At 49.3% G+C, this 18,818-nt stretch overlaps 1 protein-coding gene across 1 annotated transcript in view; it reads right to left on the bottom strand.

The window, feature by feature from the left end:
* The window catches only part of DNHD1 (dynein heavy chain domain 1), a 64,614-nt gene that overhangs the window by 403 nt on the left and 45,393 nt on the right, over positions 1 to 18,818 (bottom strand). Inside the window, exons 26-43 of the mRNA XM_060176958.1 lie at positions 16,925 to 18,533; positions 16,580 to 16,788; positions 16,184 to 16,388; positions 16,005 to 16,107; positions 12,606 to 12,755; positions 12,172 to 12,354; positions 11,619 to 12,050; positions 10,959 to 11,427; positions 6,201 to 6,515; positions 5,906 to 6,058; positions 5,553 to 5,731; positions 4,460 to 5,431; positions 4,096 to 4,282; positions 3,395 to 3,517; positions 3,110 to 3,311; positions 2,012 to 2,103; positions 1,151 to 1,300; positions 129 to 925 (exon numbers count right to left, since the gene is read on the bottom strand). Coding sequence (XP_060032941.1) covers positions 129 to 925; positions 1,151 to 1,300; positions 2,012 to 2,103; positions 3,110 to 3,311; positions 3,395 to 3,517; positions 4,096 to 4,282; positions 4,460 to 5,431; positions 5,553 to 5,731; positions 5,906 to 6,058; positions 6,201 to 6,515; positions 10,959 to 11,427; positions 11,619 to 12,050; positions 12,172 to 12,354; positions 12,606 to 12,755; positions 16,005 to 16,107; positions 16,184 to 16,388; positions 16,580 to 16,788; positions 16,925 to 18,533 — 6,530 coding nt within the window. The remainder of the gene's footprint in view (positions 1 to 128; positions 926 to 1,150; positions 1,301 to 2,011; positions 2,104 to 3,109; positions 3,312 to 3,394; positions 3,518 to 4,095; positions 4,283 to 4,459; positions 5,432 to 5,552; positions 5,732 to 5,905; positions 6,059 to 6,200; positions 6,516 to 10,958; positions 11,428 to 11,618; positions 12,051 to 12,171; positions 12,355 to 12,605; positions 12,756 to 16,004; positions 16,108 to 16,183; positions 16,389 to 16,579; positions 16,789 to 16,924; positions 18,534 to 18,818) is intronic.

Below are 18,818 nucleotides of genomic sequence, written 5' to 3'. Positions count from 1 at the left end.
CCAGAGCTGGTCAGGCCAAAAGAGGAGGCTTGGGGGGGTTGCGGTAGGGCGGGATCAGAGACAGGAGTAGATGGGCGATCACCAAGAGACTGGGTGGGAGGGGGCAGCATGAAGACAGATAAAGATACCTGAAGGTGCAGCCGGTTGCTGTTCAGTTCTTGAGATCTATGGGAGAACTGTATCTGGCAGCCAGGAAGGTTGAAGCCGGGCGCACACTGATCCTGGAAGCCCTTGGCAAAGGCAGCCTCCCGGCGCAGCGACAGCAGCAGGCGGCGCGGGTTGCCAAAGGCCGACAGGTGAAAGATGCGCTCGGGCTCTTCGGTGCCCGTGCCCAGGTAGCGAACCAACAAGTGGCCGCGACGTGACAGCTGTCGCAGCCAGTGCCAGGGCGGCTGCGCGCAGGCGGGCACGTGGGGTCGCCAAGGTGGGGGCAGGCGGCCAGCCCAGAGGGCCTGAGCCACCGCGGCGCAGCGCAGGGAAGCGCAGGGGGGCGCGCCCTTCACCTGCTGCCACAGACAGTCCAGGTCCAGCCGCAGGCAGCTCACCAGCCGGCTCAGGTCCAGCACCTCGGCTCGGAGGAAGTCTTCCAGAGGCCGCGGCCCGTTGTGGCTCGGCACCATCCCCTCGGTGCTGGACTCCTCTGGGCGAGTGACCTCGCTGAGCAGAGTCTGCAGCGACTCCAGCCTCCGCCTGGCCTGCATCAGGCGCTGCTGCAGCCGCCTCTCCTCGCGCTGGGAGCCCCTCCGCGCTGCAGGGACCCAAACTGCTGAACCCCGCTGCAACGCGCTCAGGAGGGCGCGACTCTGGCGGCACAGCAGCCAGGCCTGGGTGCCGGCGCTCAGTCCGCAGACTTGAGGTTCAGGTGGTGTGGGCAGTAGCTGTATTTGGGCCTTGCATTCTGCCACAGCATCCAGGTCCTTAAGATCTTTGTGGGAGACGCGAGGGGTGAAAGGCAAGATCGTCTCTCCCTGCCCCACACCCCAGGGAGGAGACCTTTCATGGATACTTGAAACCATCAACAACTGGGCGAATGCGTCCCCTCACACTCACACCTCTTACCCCATTATTGGTGCCACTCTTGACAGGCCTGTTAGGGAGACGTTGCAGTTCTCCGTCCCCTACCCCAGACCCCTACCTGGATGGAGTTTACCTGTGCTAGGCATCAGGGTGGCCAGCAGGTACTGGGGTGTGTGTGGTTCGGCCCCACTCTGGCTGCTAGGGTTCAGGCAGGCTTGTGTGAGGCTGTGCAGGGTCTCCCTGTCCTTGTTGTCTCCCACAGGCCCTCCATAGAAAATGGAAGCTAAAAGCCAAGTCAGAGTCTCTCAGTTGCAGCCATTCCTAAATCCAAATTAAGTTATGCCCACTCAGCCACCAAGCCGCAGATGTTATCATGATTCCATCCTGATTTCCTTGGGCTGATGACCTCACCAATGTGTCCTGGGATCTCACCTCTCCAGAGCCCTGCCCCAATAGGGAGAGACTGAAACAGGCTGGGGGTATGGATTGACCTGCCAATGCCCATGTCCATCAGAGAAGCAATTATAGAAGCCAGGACTTCCAACTTCTGCACCCCAAAAAGAGCTTTGGTCCATACTCCCAGAGGGGAAGATGACCAGAGTGCTCTCAACTCCAACTCCATCAGGACCCAGAGAGAGAAGAGGAAAAAGGGAGGGACATTTGGGTGTAGTAATAGGTGCATGTGTGACTTGGAAGGGAAGAGAAGGTGGGACCATACGGGAAGACAAGGGGGGAGGGATATATACAAATATAGACAGTTGTAGAAATAATGGTTAACTCATATCTGCAACCTTAAGAGAATTGCTGTAGCTTACAGTGGAGGGATTGGAGATTCAGAATTCCAGTGATGGGAACAATGTGGAGTTGTACCCATTATCTTGTATTTTTGTAAATCAATATTAAATCACTAATAAAAAATTTTAAGAAGTATGCCCACTGCCGCCCCTCTCTGTCTGGGCTGATGGGGTGATCTGGAATACAATAAGGCTACTACCGGCCAGTTCCTCCATGGCAGCGCTGGGGTTGCTCAGGCTGTCCCACAGCTGAACTTGGATCTGAAGGGCCCGAGTCAGGGTCACTTTGCTCCTGGGGGAGAGGAACAGGAACCAGGCATATACTAAGGACACATACGTTTCTCTTCAGCTCCTACTTCTTTCCTGAGCTCCAGGTTCATGAGGGCTCACTTACTAGTTACTGCCAGTGCCCCTACTCCATACAACTTGCTTTCCACTGAACTCATAACCTCCCACATCAGCCTCTCAATTATCTAAGAGAAATCTGAGCACCATTCTTGACCCCTACTTCTTCCTTACAAACTACCCGCTTCCGTGTCCATATCAGCCATCCCATGTCCTACTCCCTTGAGACTGCCAGAGCCTTTGAAAACTCTCCAGTCCACCCCCCACCCCAAGCCATTCTCTGTTTTCTCTTCATCCTCACCATCTTTTCCAGCTCAATGCTCTCCCATAGTTCCTTTCCATCTCCAGGAGCAAATCAAGTCTCCTGCCATGATCTGAAAGGCTTTTTACCCACAAACCACAAAGGGAGAGCCTAGAGCTCTTCGAGAAGCCTTCCTTGATTTCTTCTTATCCTCAAACTTTGGAACTCCCTAGAGATTAGTTCATAATTTATTTCTTGTTGCCAGGGCTACACTGGGGCTTTGTATCTACTGCTCCCAGTGGACTCTTTCTTTTTTTTCCAGACAGAGAAGGTGAGAGAAGAAAAAACAAAGCACTGCTCCCCCTTTGCTGGGGGCTCAAACCCAGGTCCTCACACTTGGTACCAGATGCTCTACCTCCTGGTCTCTGAGGTTAATTCATCTTATAAAAAAATATTTTCTTTATTTGGATAGAGATAGAGAAATTGATAGAGGAGTGGGGAGAGAGGAAGAGAGACAAAGAGACACCTTCACCCCTTGTGAAGCTTCCTCACCCCCTGCAGGTAGGGACTGGGGGCTTGAACTCAGGTCCTTGAGCATTGTAGCATGTGTGCTCAATTGGATGTGCCACCCTGAGTTAATTCATCTTCACACATCCCAGAGTATGGAAAACACTCTTCTCACTGACTGAGCGGGCTGGGTGTAGTTCCTCACCACAGTCCCCTATGTGCCTGGAGTTTCATGCCGTAGAGCTGCCTGTGGAGCAGGACACCGTGCAGGAGGAGCAGAGGCAGCACCCTGGCAGGCGGTTGCATGTAATGCCCTTTTTGGACTAGCTCCACACTGTCCAGCAAGACATGACCAAGCTGCAAGGACTGGTCCCAGAAAATAGGCATGGAGTAGTGAGTCAGTACAGCTGGGGAGAAAGGTGAGAGCTGAATCAGCACAAAGCAGTTTCTGCTGCCTCCAATCAGAGAGCCTAGCGGGGAAGCTCCTCACCTGGTAAGGAGGCAATTGCCTCTGAGGACACAATAAGCCAAAGACGGAAATCTCTGTGGACAAGGGTCATATCCATATTTTCAGACTGTGTTGAAAGTTGTTCTAACTCCTCATCAGAGACAACTAGGGGTCAGACAAGAGAGTGAGGCAAGTTGCAGGGCAAAGCTCAGCTTTTCCTTTCTTCTTTTCTTTTTTTTTCCCAGAGCACTGCTCAGCTCTGGTTTAAGTCTCGCGCGGGGGATTGAATTTGGAACCTTTGGTGCCTCAGGCATGAAAAGCTTTTTTTTATTATTATTTTTTATGCTATCTCCTCAGCCCTAAAGCTAGACTTACTTACTTTTAACATTCTTCGTTTACTATTGGATACAGAGAGAAATTGAAGGGGAGGGAGAGGGAGAAGGAGGAGGAGAGAGAGACCTGCAGCTCTACTTCACCACTTATGAAGCTTCCCCCTGCAGGTGAAAGCCAGGGGCTTGAAGCTGGTTCCTTGTGGACTGTAATGCGTGAGCTTAACCAGGTGCACCACTGCCTGGCCCATTAAGCTAGATTCTTAATAATCAGACTTGAGGCCAGGAGGTCAGGAATCAAATCTAAGGGGACAGCCTTGGAGCTAGGGAACCAACTATTTGGAAATGAGAGTTCAAGCTTAGGTCAGCATGTAGGATGGGCTCCTGGAAGCCATCATTAGACAGCAAACCCACCCTTGGCTCCATCCAACAGCTTCAGCAAAGGATGTAGCAGTTGTTTTGGCCAGTGAGGCATCAGATGGCAGTTCTCCAGGACAAGCCAGTGCCCTTTGTTTATAGCCTGACACAGAGTGCTGATGATACTTGACACTGGGTCCCAGGCTAGAGAACCCAGAGCTATCACCTCCAGATGCTTCTGCCCCTGGAGACAAACAACGATGTCAGAGTAACTTAAAGTCATCCCAGGGTGGTCCTAGAAACCCAGTGTAATGCCACAGGGATGCCCCAAATCCAGAAAGGTTCATGAAAGTGCTGGGAGGGGGCCCCCACCAGCCCATGGGAGTCCAGTCATTCTGTGACCAGAAGACCGCAATCAAACCTGCTCATGATTGGCAGCCAGTTCCTGGATGGCTGTCAGGGGATGCAAGGTAGCCATGGGCTGACCCGGTGTTGGAAACAAGATCAGCATGGGCTGAGTAGCTTTACTGCGTTCCAAGGATATAGTGGGGGCCCCCAGGTTTTCATCCAGGGGCCGGCCCAGAAGGCTGGTAGTGAAGTCTGCCAGGGCACCTGCCAGGCACTCGGGCCGGAGCACACGCCACAAGATCAGCTTCTGGAGAAGATTGAGGGGGTCGGGCCCAGGCCCGGGTCCTGGTGCAGGACCCAGCACTGTGGACGATAGTGATAGGTAAGCCTGCCAAACATCAGGGTGGCTTGCCAGGGATGCACGCAGCCCAACAAATGGGGGCAGCATCTCTAAGATCCCACATTCGTGCCAGGCTCTCAGCCCTAACCAGGCTGGTCGAACCATACCTGGAACTGACTTGCCAGGTTGTATGCTGGGAGAGGCTGCCAGTCCAGGGCAGAGTGCCAGCCTCTCCAGCTCTGGTGCCTTTGTTGTTGTGTACAACAGAGCCAAAGTACTCAGGGCACCCACCAGAGGCACTTGGGTCAGGCCCAGTGTGGCCACGGTGCTACTCAGGAAGTGGCGGGTCAGCTGTGCTTTCAGTTGTAACAGATGGCTGGGGAGGTCCTCCCCACGGGAAATGTCGTCATGCTTCAGGTTGTTCAGAACCTGCCTGGTGGCTGCCAGCCAGTCCTCCGGGTGCATACGGAAAGGTGGCACCAGATTCTGGAGTAGGCTAATAGCCTTTATAACGGTCATTCCATACCAGACCACACGCTTGTAGGGTGCCCATGACGCTATCTCCTGCAGCTTCAGTTCTTCTAGTTCCTCATAATTAGCCCGATGCTTAATCATTTCCGCCTGGGCCCTCACCATGGCACGTAGGAACTTGGCTTGTTTCTGATGCGTTGACTTCTGGACCAGCATCAGGAGCAGCACCTTCTCCTGCACACGGTTACACAAGGCTTAGACCTGACCCTTCCCCACACAGTCCCCGATCATCTCCACTCCTGTAGCTGGGCCCTTCCACAACTCATCCCATCCCATAGTCGGAGCCCGCAAGCACCTCAGCAGCCTCCACAGTTTTGTGGGTGTCCAATGTTTTGGTCTGTAGGTCCTGCCAATGAGTGAGCAGTTCAGGACGTTCCGCTTTCATGACTTCGTGCAGTATCTGTTCTTCCAGGATTTCCGGGTTGAAGCTCAGATCCAACACATTGAGCCTCTTCAGCTGTTCATAGTCTAGCACTTGGGGGACACACAGGAGACATTCAGCCCCTTTCCCTGGGCTGTGGCAGGGGGTGAGGTATATATCAGAGGGCTCCCCACCAACGTTTTAAGCTGGCTCTGAGCTGTACTGAGTGAAGCTGTGAACGTAGTGTGTCCACAAGCTCTGCAGGTAACTTTCTCCCCAGATCTCACCTTGTCTCAAGGCACTGAGTGGGAGGGTGGTGCTCAGGTAGAGACAGAAGCCAGACTGCGCCTGCGGGGGACTCAGCTGCTCCTGCTGAAGTAGCCGTTGTAGTTCTGGGCACTCAAGGCCTAGTTCCATGTGGGTTAGTAGCACCGGCAGGCCTGTGAGGAGAAGGCAGGGACAGCTTGCCCACCACGGCGGCACCTAGGGTCCCACCCTGTGCACAGGATCTAACAGATGGGGTGCGACTAGGGAGGGAGGGAGGTCTGTGAGGTCCCAGAATGGGGGAAGCCCTGTTCTCACCATCTGCTGCTGCCTCCTTCAGCTTAACCCCCAGCTCTGGGTCAGCACCTGAGAGCACACAGAGGCAGGGGCCAGGCGGAGGCTGTGTCTCGGGGGCTGGCTTTGACTCCTCAGACTTGGTCTCCTTCGCTTGCTTCTCCTCCTGTTTCTGTTTGGTGTGCTTCTTCCTACTTTTCTCCTCCTCCATCACCTCTTTTTCCTCGTCAAAATCACTTTCCTCTGTCTTCTCTTTTGACACGCTCCCAGTCTTATCACTTTCTTCACTATCGTCATCTTCATCATCCTCATCTTTTTCTTCATTTCCCATATCCTTCCCTGTGGCAGAATGAGGCATAGGAATTCTTAGGGGTGGGGCTGGGGGTGGTGGGAACCAGATGCCCGGAGAGTATCATTCCCTCCACTTTATGAGGGAAATTCTTCACAAAGACACCTTGGAAAAGTCGTAAAACTCAGTTATCGGGAGTCGGGCGGTAGCGCAGCGGGTTAAGCACAAGTGGCGCAAAGCGCAAGGACCGGCGTAAGGATCCCGGTTCGAGCCCCCGGCTCCCCACCTGCAGGGGAGTCGCTTCACAGGTGGTGAAGCAGGTCTGCAGGTGTCTGTCTTTCTCTCTCCCTCTCTCTCCATTTCTCTCTGTCCTATCCAACAATGACGACATCAATAACAACAAAAATATAAGTACAACAGCAAAACAAGGGCAACAAAAAGGGAATTAACAAAGAAACTCTGTTATTAATTACTTCCCTTATGTGCAAAATGGGGTGGTATTAGTAACTCACAGGATTACTATTGTAAATATAATAATGGAAGGCACTTAGTGTCTAGTAAGCACTCAATTGCTAGCTTCTAGTCATCTCTTCCTTGTCTCCTGTGACTCTATAACTCCATTACCTGTCTCCATCATCTTCATATAGCCTTCCATTTTTTTCAAATATTTATTTATTTCCTTTTGTTGCCCATGTTGTTTTATTGTTATAGTTATTATTGATGTTGCTGTTGTTGGATAGGACAGAGAGAAATGAAGAGAGGAGGGGAAGACAGAGAGGGGGAGAGAAAGACACCTGCAGACCTGCTTCACCGTCTGTGAGGCGACTCCCCTGCAGGTGGGGAGCTGGGGGCTTGAACCGGATCCTTACACTGGTCTTGTGCTTTGCGCCAACTGCACTTAACCCACTGCACTACCGCCCGACTCCCTAGCCTTCCATTTTTGTACTGATGTCTTTTCTCTCCTTTTCTTTTTTCTTTCTCTTCCTTTCTTTTCTTCTTTTTGTTTTTTGTACCAGAGCATTTCTCAGCTGTGGCTTACAGTGGTGCTGGGGACTGAACCCTAACCTCAGAGACTCAGGTATGTTTTTATTTTCCGTAACCACTGTAGTATTTCCCTATTTTTGGGGGGGAGGTGCGGGGGGCTCTTATAAACACACTTGTAGTTGGATTTAGGACCAAGCCAAATAATCTAGGATGGTCTCATTCAAGATCTTTTTAAAAAGTTTTTTTAATTTACATTTATTTATTTATTTACTTGATAGAGTATATGGAGAGAAATGGAGAGGGGCGGGAAAGCTAGAGCAGGAGAGAGAAAGAGAGGCACCTGCAGCATTGCTTCACCATTCATGAAGTGTTTCTCCTGCAGGTGGGGACCAGGGAGTGGGGGGCTTGAGCCCAGGTCCTTGTGCATGATAACCTGTGCACTCTACTGGGTGTGCCACCACCCAGTCCCTCATTTAAGGTCTTTAACTTGATACATCTGCAAAGACTCTTTTTCCAAAATAAAGCCACCTCCATAGGAATTAGGATACAGATGTGTCTTTTTAGGCTCACCATTAAACCCACTACAATATGATAAACCAACATCTTAAGGATTGCTGAGCAAAAAGACGGAAGAATCTGGGCCTTTGAAGGCAACACCAAAGCTCTGCATCTGCTTATCTCAATATTTATGAGATGAACTCTTCCCCCACCCCGTCTCTCTCAAAGTCATGGTAAGTTGTGTTTTTGTTACTGGTAGCTAAGAGCATTTCTGGGGCCAGTTAGTGGTATACCCAGAAGAGTGTATGTTACCATGGTGAGGATCTGGGTTCAAGCCTCCAGGCCCTGCCTAGAGGAGGAAGCTTCACAAGCAAGGGAGCAGTGCTGCAGGTACCTCATTCTCTCTGTCTCTATCAGGAAAGAAAGGGACCAATGACCACCAGTGGAGAGCGGTGGAATTGTTATGCAGGCACTGAGCACCAGCGATAACCCTGGTGATTAAAAAAAAAAAAGTATTTCTGATACAGTCAGTTGGGGTGGGAGGCAGTGAAAGGTTTTATTTTTTTCCCTCTGGGAATGTGGCTAGGCAATCCAGTGAGTAAAAAGTTATGTGTCATGAGACTTGGACCTTGTCCCCCACCACTCAACTGTGTGGTTTCAGGACAAAATATTAGAACATGCTGGCTACTTATATTCCTATATGACAGAAACACAAGCACTTTTAGACCACAGCTGACAAATACTTAAGACACTTTCCTGCTTTGTAATAATACTGCCTCACCCCATGCTGTATTGAATAGGAAATAATTGGTTATTGAGGAATATAGAAAAATCAAGGAGGAAAGCCCAATTCTTCAGGTTTATCCCAAGCTCTTCTCTTTATGCATTTCCTTTCTGACAAAAATAACAGTCTCCAGGGAGGCTAGATAGCATAATAATGGTTAAGCAAACAGACTCTCATGCCTGAGGCTCCAAAGTCCCAGGTTCAATCCCCACACCACCATAAGCCAATACTACTCCAACTATTTCTCACTACAGCCCTGAGGGGACAATCAAGATTTAGATGGATGGAAATTACATTAAGGCTCAGAGGAATTGATGGAGCCTCCAGAACTGATATCTCTCAGGAGACATACTTTAGGTTCAAGAAAGTAAATGTACCAAAATTTCTGTCATTAATAGGAGAGTCTTTTAAAAAATATTTATTTATTTATTTATTTAATTTATTCCCTTTTGTTGCCCATGTTGTTTTATTGTTGTAGTTATTATTGTTGTTGTTATTGATGTCGTCGTTGTTGGATAGGACAGAAAGAAATGGAGAGAGGAGGGGAAGACAGAGAGGGGGAGAGAAAGACAGACACCTGCAGACCTGCTTCACCACTTGTGAAGCGACCTCCTGCAGGTGGGGAGCCGGTGACTCAAACTGGGATCCTTATGCCAGTCCTTGCATTTTGCGCCACATGCACTTAATCCGCTGCGCTTCTGCCCAACTCCCTAATAGGTGAGTCTTTATGAGATTTGTAGGATGAAGATGAGGGACTTAAAGGTACAGAACTTTGGTGGCAAGTGTGGTATGGATCTATACCCCTATTATCTTAATATGCTGTGAGTCACTAATAAAAATTAAAAAGAAAATTCAATGTCTGCATAGTTATCTCACTTCTTTAAAAGTATATTTCTTATTTACTTTGATGAACTAAATGAAGACACACAGAGGGAAAGGCCAGAGTACCACTCAGTTCTGAATTATGTTGGTGATGGAGATGGAACCTGGGACTTTGGAGCCTCAGGCATGAAAGTCTTTTAGCAGCTCTCCTACCCATCATAGTTATCTCTCTGTGAATAACTTTATTGCCACTTAAAACAATTTTTAAAAATTTATTTATTTTCCCTTTTGTTGCCCTTGTTTTTCATTGTTGTTGTAGTTACTGTTGTTATTGATGTTGTTGTTACATAGGACAGAGAGAAATGGAGAGAGGAGGGGAAGACAGAGGGAGAGAAAGACAGACACCTGCAGACCTGCTTCACCACCTGTGAAGCGACTCCCATGCAGGTGGGGAGCCGGGGGCTTGAACCGGGATCCTTATGCTGGTCCTTGCACTTCGCGCCATAAGAGCTATTGCCACTTTTTAAATATCCAAAGCATAGTCTATGTGTCTGATTTTATAATAGCACTACTCTGCACACAATCTCTCTCCCATTCTTTCTATCTCATGAAATAAAATAAATATTTTTAAAAGTAATTCCTGAGGGTTGGGGAGATAGCATAATGGTTATGCAAAGAGAATTTCATGGGGGGGGGGCAGGTGGTAGCACAGCAGGTTAAGCACACATGGCTTAAGCGCAAGGACCACCTCAAGGATCCTGGTTCGAGCCCCCAGCTTCCCACCTGCAGGGGTGTCGCTTTACAAATGGTGAAACAGGTCTGCAGGTGTCTATCTTTCTCACCCCTATCTGTCGTCTCCTCCTCTCTCTGTCCTATCCAACAACAACAACAGAAATAACAATAACAACAATAGCAACAAAGTGGAAAAAGATGGCTGCCAGGAGCAGTGGATTTATAGTGCAGGCACCAAGCCCCAGTGATAATCCTAGAGGCAAAAAAAAAAAAAAAAAAATTCATGCCTGAGGCTCTGAGCTCCCAGCTCTCCTCTCTCTCCCATATGTGTGTGTGTGCACATATAGTTATAGTTATATATACACACACACACACACACACACACACACGCACACATATAATTAAACAATCAGTAAATATAAAGAAAAGGAATTCCTGAACTTGGTGCTGAGTAGATTGGGGAAGCAGAAATTTGTGGACTGCTCAGCCTTGCAGATTCATAAGAATTGTACTATGGGTCAAAAAGATGAATGTGATGTAATTTGTTTATATCATAGGCTGGTAGAGTCTATCCACAAAAATTTAGTATCTTCTTCCTGAAAATGAAGATAACATGTGACTGAGAGCATCAGACACTTCAGGCTCCTTGACAGAAGTTTATCCCTAACTTTACCTTTGCTTTCAGTGGGACTCGGAACCAAGGTTGTAGTCTCTTTCAGAGGCAGTGGGTTCAGCCAGATGAGAGCCTGGTCTCCAGGGTCAAGCAGCAGAGGCCAACGGCAGCTGTGGTAGAGGGAACAGCTTCGCACAAGGAGGCCTGCTAGGCGGGCTGACTTTGCCTGGGGCTTCAGGTCTCGGTCCCACTGGAACTGTTCGGACTCAGAGCTCAGCAAGCAAAGAAGACTGAAGGGGGAGCATGTGGACAGTAGGGGGTACTTTGGCGGCACGGCAGGTTTCTGTTTTTGCTTCAGCGCCTGTGCCACATCATCGGGGTCCAGAGGCTCCTGAAAGCCCTTACACAGAGCCAGCCATTTATCCAGTAGCTCATGACGCCGCTGTGGTGAGAAGGGACCCAGGTAGACGACTGAAGCTGAACACAGGACGGCATCCCCGAACACAGTCATGCTCTGCCCCTTCAACTTCTGGTGGGAAAGGGGAGACCGGAGGGCATGTATGACAGTGATGAGGGTGTGGATGGGGGGAGAGGGGTGGTCTGGCAGGGAGGAGAGGATGGGAGTGGGACAAAGGGAGAGATGCGGGCCTAGGAAGCACCAGAGGAGTGGGGGAGTGTACAGAGAGAACTTCAGAGGTAAATCTGGAAGATGCTGGTTACCTGTAGCTCTGATGTCCAGGAGTGGATGGGTGTGAGCAGTGCAGCCTTTATGGGCCACTTGTGATACTGGCCAAACTGAGCCCAGCCGAGATCTTCTGCCGCATTGTTGTGGGAAGCCTGGGCAGTATGAAGCTTCTTGATCAGAGATGAAATTTGATCTACTGACTCCTGGGCCTGGAACTGGGAGTGGCCCAGGTGGGCCTGCTCCCGAGCCACTGTTTCCTCGACCTGCTGCAGCAGTAGGTTAGTGGGCATTCCCCGGCGCAGTGCTAACCCGTACTGCAGAATGGCCCGGAGCCAGGTCACCAGGCTTGCTGCAGGCATGCTTATTGTCCGCAGAGCATCCTGGCTCATCCCTGGTGCCTGCAGAGCTAGCTTTAACTTGATCAGCTCTGAGTCTGTCATCTTCTCTTTGGGGAAGAACACCAACTCCTGGAAGAGGGTATTAAGAAGGGTGGGGGAAGACAGAGAGGCTCTCCATTGCCAAAAACAGTCGCAGACTGTGTCTCCCCTTTATTCCTCCCTTCTCCTCATTGTACCCCACCTTGCCTACCTGATAAAAATTCTCAGTGCTTAACAACTGTTTGGCACTGGCCCAACCTGTTTCACGGTGGAACAGCTCACACAGTGCATCAGTCACTTGGACCACGGATTCTGGGGGTGCTCGATAGCTCCGTAACTCCTCAAAATCGACCACCTTCAGCTGCTTCAGGGGCTCCAGAAATGCCATGCCCATCTATCCCAGGAGAGAGAGACTTGAAGAGAGTTCCTAAGTGTTTCTCTTCCTCTGAGATGTTGAAGAAAGAAGGGATCATCTCTTGATAGAACTCCGAGAGAGGGACCATTCCTCTAATCATCTGATTACCTCTCCCCCCCACCCCCAGGAAGACTCCAGAACAAAGCACTTCCTCCTCTTCTCTGGGAAACGTGAGGGGTTGTCCCCTCCCAAGAGAGAAGCAGTGAGAGGCAGGCAGCAGGAAGACCAACCTGTGTCAGGAAAGCTTCATGTTGAGCCTTCAGGGCATCTCGCTGCTTGGTCAAGTTCTCAATAAGGTGCTCCTGCTGCTTACACTCCATCTGCTGCTGCCGATACTGAGCCCTGAGTTTATCCAGCTGCTGATGCAATGCACTGAGGCTCTGTGAATAGAGTCGGACTGTGCAGCTCCAGGTTTGGGACTGGGTGAGGAGACCTCAAGTGAAAATTCCATAGGCATGGGACTCCAGCCTGCTCCTCACTTGACAGTGAAGGTTACCAGGTTGAACTTCAAATAGGACTCAGGCCTACACTGTGCTATGGAACTGTGACCTATTGGCCTAGCCTCTGCATTATGACAGCTCTGAGTAGAAAATTATTTCTATTTGCCTCACATATAGGTCTAAGGCATCTGAATCCAAAGCTCGCATGTTTTTTTTTTTTTAAATATTTCCTTTTTGTTGCCCTTTTGTTGTTGTTGTTGTTGCCCTTGTTTTTATTGTTGTTGTGGTTATTATTGTTGTTGATATCGTCATTGTTGGCTAGGACAGAGAGAAATGGAGAGAGGAGGGGAAGACAGAGAGGGGGAGAGAAAGAGAGACACCTACAGACCTGCTTCACCGCCTGTGAAGTGACTCCCCTGCAGGTTGTGAGCCGGTGGAACCGGGATCCTTCCGCCAGTCCTTGCACTTTGTGCCACGTGCGCTTAACCTGCTGCGCTACCGCCCGACTCCCTTTTTTTTTCCTAAAGACGTTATTTATTTATTTATTTATTTATTTATTTATTTATTTATGAGAACGATAGGAGGAGAGAGAAAGAACCAGACATCACTCTGGCACATGTGCTGCTGGGGATTGAACTCAGTCCAATGTTTTATCACTGCGCCACCTCCCGGACCACAACTAGCATGTTTTTATTGTTTGCATTTTAAGTGCATTTATTTATTAATTGCCACCAAGGCTATTGCTGGAATTTGGTGGCTGGACTATTCTACTGTTCCTGGTGGCCACTGTTACTACTACTACTATTATTTTTTTAAGATAGAAGGATGGGGCAGCGAGGGGGAAAAAGGGAGGAGGGAGGGAGGGAGAGAGAGAGAGAAGGAGAGAGAAAGAGAGACAAGTATTATTCTGCCACTTATGAAGCTCTCCTGTGTAGTAACTGGGGGTTCTGACCTGTGCCTCACACATGATGACATCTGTGCTCTTCCAGTGAGCCACTTCCTGACTCTCAAATCCTGCGTGTTTCACCATCAAGTTACATTCTATTTCACTTGACCCATCGGCAGCATTTACCCCAGAAGACAGTTCCTTCCCTCTTGTTCTCCTCTTCTAGCTTTCATGATACCATTTTCTTTAGACTTGCTCCAACTTCCATGACTGTCTTTTCTTCATCTCTTTTTCTGTCACTCATAAATGTTTCACAGCAATTTTTCAGAATTCCCTTTGTATCCCACTCTGCACTTTTTTTAAAAAAATACATTTCCATTTTTTAAATTTATTTTATTTACTGTATTTTAAAGGAGGAGACAGAGAGAGATTGAAAGAGACAAGAGCACTGCTCAGTTCTGGCTTAAGGTGATGCTGGGGATTGAATTTGGGATCTCAGAGCCTCAGGCATGATAGCCTATTGCATAACCATTATGCTGTCTCCCCAGCCATCTAAATATTTGTGAGCTAATTCTATGGCTTTGACAATTACTTATAGTTTAACAACTCCAAGTCTGTTTCTAACCAGTTTTCTCTCTCACCTATGTATCCATCTGCTTTACAGGACTATTCCAACTCAGTGTCTCACAACATGCCCCACCTGGATTTACATATCTAAAAACAAACATATCAGCTATGCTTCCTTAGGTCTCTTACAATCTTACTCATTTCCTCAGGTGTTCTTTCTCTCAGAACTGGTAAAATATACCATAATCCAGAGCTGAGCAATGCTCTGGTATTTCTCTCTCTCTTTCTCTCTGTACCTCTCTTATGAAAATAAAATGCATTTTGAATGGGTAGATAGTGTAATGGTTATGCAAAGAGACTCTAATGCCTGAGGCTCTAGAGTCCCAGGTTCAGCTCCCCCCCTAACCGCCCCCTCCATACCACCATAAACCAGAGCTGAGCAGTGCTCTGGTAGTAATAATAAATAAATTATCAATAATAAAAGTTTTAAACATTTTTTTTTTCCTCCTCCAGGGTTATTGCTGGGCTTGGTGCCTGCACCATGAATCCACCGCTCCTGGAGGCCATTTTTCCCCCCTTTTGTTGCCCTTGTTGTAGCTTTGTTGTGGTTATTATTATTGCCCTTGTTGACGCAATTCGTTGTTGGATAGGACAGAGAGAAATGGAGAGAGGAGGGGAAGACAGAGAAGGGGAGAGAAAGATAGACACCTGCAGACCTGCTTCACCGCCTGTGAAGCGACTCCCCTGCAGGTGGGGAGCTGGGGGCTCCAACCGGGATCCTTACGCCGGTCCTTGCGCTTTGCGCCACATGCGCTTAACCCACTGCACCACCGCCCGACCCCCTTAAACACATTTTTAAAAGATCAATTTATTTTAAAGATTGTGGCAAGGGTTCCGTTTATCTATAAACACTGACAAACATTAGTGAGACCTATGTAGGGAGCGCTAAAGGACAAGTGGGCGACTAAATGACATTGTAAAACAGGTATTGGGGGTCTGGGAGGAAAAGGCATGGCTGAGAAACTTTGGGAAATAATGTCTAGTATACTATTTAAATATTTAAACACTGGTTTTGTGCTTGAATGGAATTGCCCCTATCCATTCTCATTTTCCCACTGATGCAATGTCCTTGTATATTTGCTACTTCTGTGAGAGGAAGTGAGATAGGAACAAAGAAATATGAGAGAAGCCAATAGCTAGCTACCTGAGGCGTGTCACCTAGCCATCATGAAGATCAGAGGAGGAGGAGGTAGATGGCATAATGGCTATGCAAAAAGACTCTTATGTCTGAGGCTCCAAAGTCTCAGGTTCAAGCCCCCAACCAACAGAAGAAGAGGAATAAGAAGAAGAAAAAGAAGGAGAAGAAGGAGGAGGAGGAGGAAGTAAGAGGTGACTATGAGAATGTAATTCCTGTCCTATATCCCCTGACAGAAATCTATAGCAGTCTTGGGGTGCATCCTGAGCTTCACATAGTCAAGATACTCAGGATTCAACCAAAAGCAAACACCCAAGTTCCTTGCACATAGATAGAAGAATCAACCGGTCTCAGCTGTGCCATGGGGAACCTGCATCCTTGTTCACTGTAATGTGTGCTTAACCAGGTGCACTTTAAGGCTGGTGTACAATGGAGGAAGCAGCAAGGATTCGAGAACTCCTGAGGGAAAAGGGTTTCTCCATCAACAAGAAATCAAATTTTGTCTGGTCGGTTTCCCCGGTCCCATTTTTCTCCCCTTTACCTTGCGAGAGCTCATCAGCCTCTGCTCCAAGTTGAAGACCATATTGGTATAGGCATTGTGCTTATCTATCACTGTTCTCAGATTCTCCAGGGCATTCTTGATCCTGGAGAAACAATATGCCAGCAAGTGAACCTGTGGGAGCCGGAGGGGTACAGGACAGGAAAGCGGGGGACACTTACTGTCGGGTCTTGTTCTCGATCTTCAAGGTCATCTGTCGTTGCAACAGCAGGAAGGTATCCAGGAAGTCTAGGAAGGTCTTGGGAGTGACAAGTGGCAATTCAGGACACAGGTATTTGTAGTAGCTGGCTGCCGAAAGGTGGATAAGAGCCATGACTTTGGCCAAACTGGGAATTGAGGACTGGAGGTCTGGGCACACCGGAGACCCTGTAATAAACATGGCTTTAGTCCAGCCCTGTAAGTTTGCAAGGGAAAGGGAATTTTTCCTGGCTCAGGAAGGAAGGCAGAAATGGTGAAGGAAGCCCATTAGGATGTAGGGAGGGAGAGGCTGACCGAGGAAAAATCCTCCTGAGAACCTGGTTGATATGAATGGCAGAGGCTAGTTAAAAACAGCTCACCGCCATCAGGGGGTCGAAGCTGAGCTCCTTCCAGGTGGTGCTGTACCACACTGACCAGAGAACCTTGGTCCCAAGCTTCATAGTGGTCAATGCTGGCAATGGTCAGTTGTAGGAGCCTCAGTAAAAGAGTGGACGGTAGCTGCTTGTGGACTTGGTCATCACTGAGCAGGAAGAACATATGCAGGTGGCTGCATACTTGCTGGTAGAACCTGTAGGCCAGGGGTTTAGATACTAGCTTCTGTTTACCCATCCAGGACCCAGTCTCTGCCCTGACCCCTAGCCCTGACTTTCTGAGCCCTTACAGACAAAACAGAACCACGGTGATATGGGGGTTCCTGACCTCACCTATGCAACAGCATTTCCTTCTTGAAGTTCTGCTTGATGCTAAGGTTCTCCCTGGGAAGATGATCTTCAATTCTTTGCAGATCTACCTCTGAGTACTGGTCCGGAAAACTGCCTGAGGTTGCCAGGGCCAGCAGGCGATGAAGGGTGATAACATTTGCACTGCTGGGCACCAGAAGGGCTACTGGCTGGCCTAATACACCAGCGTGCCAGCTGGCATCCCGTAGACACTTTTCAATGGCCGCCTCTGACTCAGAAGGTAGATGGAAGAGGCGGGCCTGACAAATAGCAGCTGCCAGCGTGATAGCAGTATGACGCCCAGTGCCTAGAGCCCCCGAGAGCAGGAGGCTGTGCTGTCGAGGTCTGGAAAGCACCCGGACCAGGCGGGCCACATGCTTGGCCATGAAGTGGCACCGGGCAAGGCTGGGATTCAGCTTCATCTGAGCAGCGGTGGTGGCTAGCTGCAACTCCAGGTTCCCCCACTGTCGTTCTAGGTACAGACTGGGACTCTCAGAGCTGGACGCCAGTATCAGCTCATGACTGAAGACAAGGTCTAAGGGCTTTTCCTGGGGCCGAAGTATTAGCACGGGTAGCAACAGGGGTGATGGCAGATCTAGATGCAATGTCCTCTGCCACCGACTCCTGCATTTTCTTGAGTATTTAGAACTGGAGACCTTCTTATCTTCTCCCTGGTATATCTCTTCAAACATGGTCTCTATGTCCTCTCTCTTTATGGGTACTATAGAGGACAGTAGGCTTGAATCACTGGATGGTATGCCTGTGGTGGTCTGAAAGCCATAAAGTTCCTCTTCTGTCTCACTGCTACTATTGCTTAAGTCCTCACACTGGGCCAACTCTCCTTCAGATTCCACTTCAGGTACCTTCTCTTCATCCCCCCCTTCCTCCTCCTCATCCTCCTCCAGCCCCTTTTCCAGGTTCTGGGGTACCAATACAGAGCAGAAGACATTCTGAGCTACTTTTAGGAGCAGCCTGGCACAGTAAGAGCGCTCTCTAGGGCTGTCCAGCCGGTCACAGAAGGTTCTCTGTGCCTCGTGCAGCCAGAGACGCACCATGTTGCGCATAGCTATCATGACTGCTAGGCGGCTGCCACGCAAGCCAGACACCCGGGACAGGTGCTCCTGTTGGCTAGGAGAGTCCACAAAGCCTCGGGAGCCTGTTCGGGTTGGCAACAACTGCAGACTGCTCAGTATCTGGCCCACAGAGTGCAGGGAGAAGCGGTAGTGTGGGTGGAAGGGAGAAGGCATAAAGCAGTTGGTCACAGCGTCAAATGCCTCCATGGAGGCCCGGACTAGGGCTCTTGCTAGAGGCCCCTCTCGTTCCACAGAAGGGAAACGCTCCAGCCACGCCTGGATGCTGGGCACATGCCTGCTCAGCAGCATGTTCTGAGTCACGTTGCCAAAGGCCAGCACTGTGAAGAGTCGGAAGAGGCGTGGGCATAGTGGGCGCTCACAGAAGCCTGGCACTGTGGCTGTAGCAAGAAAATTGACGATAGGTTGCAGTGTCTGCAGCTCCAAGGTGCTGTGGGCATATATAGTGCCATCCATGGCCTGACGCAAAGTTTCCAGCACTGGCTGACAGCTCTTCTCTGCATCTGTGGGACATGAAGAAAAATAGTGGGGATATGACAGTGTCACCCTATTCCTCTTAGCCTTGTGGCACTGGGGCTGTTTCCAGTAGAAATAGAATTCTATTGGATTTTTTTTTTTTTTTTAAGAAAGAAGCTTTCTCCCCTGCAGGTGGGAACCAGGGACTTGAACCTGCATCCTTGTGCACTGTAATATGTGTGCTTAACCAGGTGCAGCACCGCCTGACCCCCATACAGACATTCCCTTTGTTCTTGTCTCCTAAATCCTATCTCCATAACCAATCATTAATT

The sequence above is a fragment of the Erinaceus europaeus genome, chromosome 17 (assembly GCF_950295315.1).
Source record: "Erinaceus europaeus chromosome 17, mEriEur2.1, whole genome shotgun sequence".
NCBI lineage: Eukaryota > Metazoa > Chordata > Mammalia > Eulipotyphla > Erinaceidae > Erinaceus > Erinaceus europaeus.
This window is presented reverse-complemented; position numbering and strand designations above follow the sequence as displayed.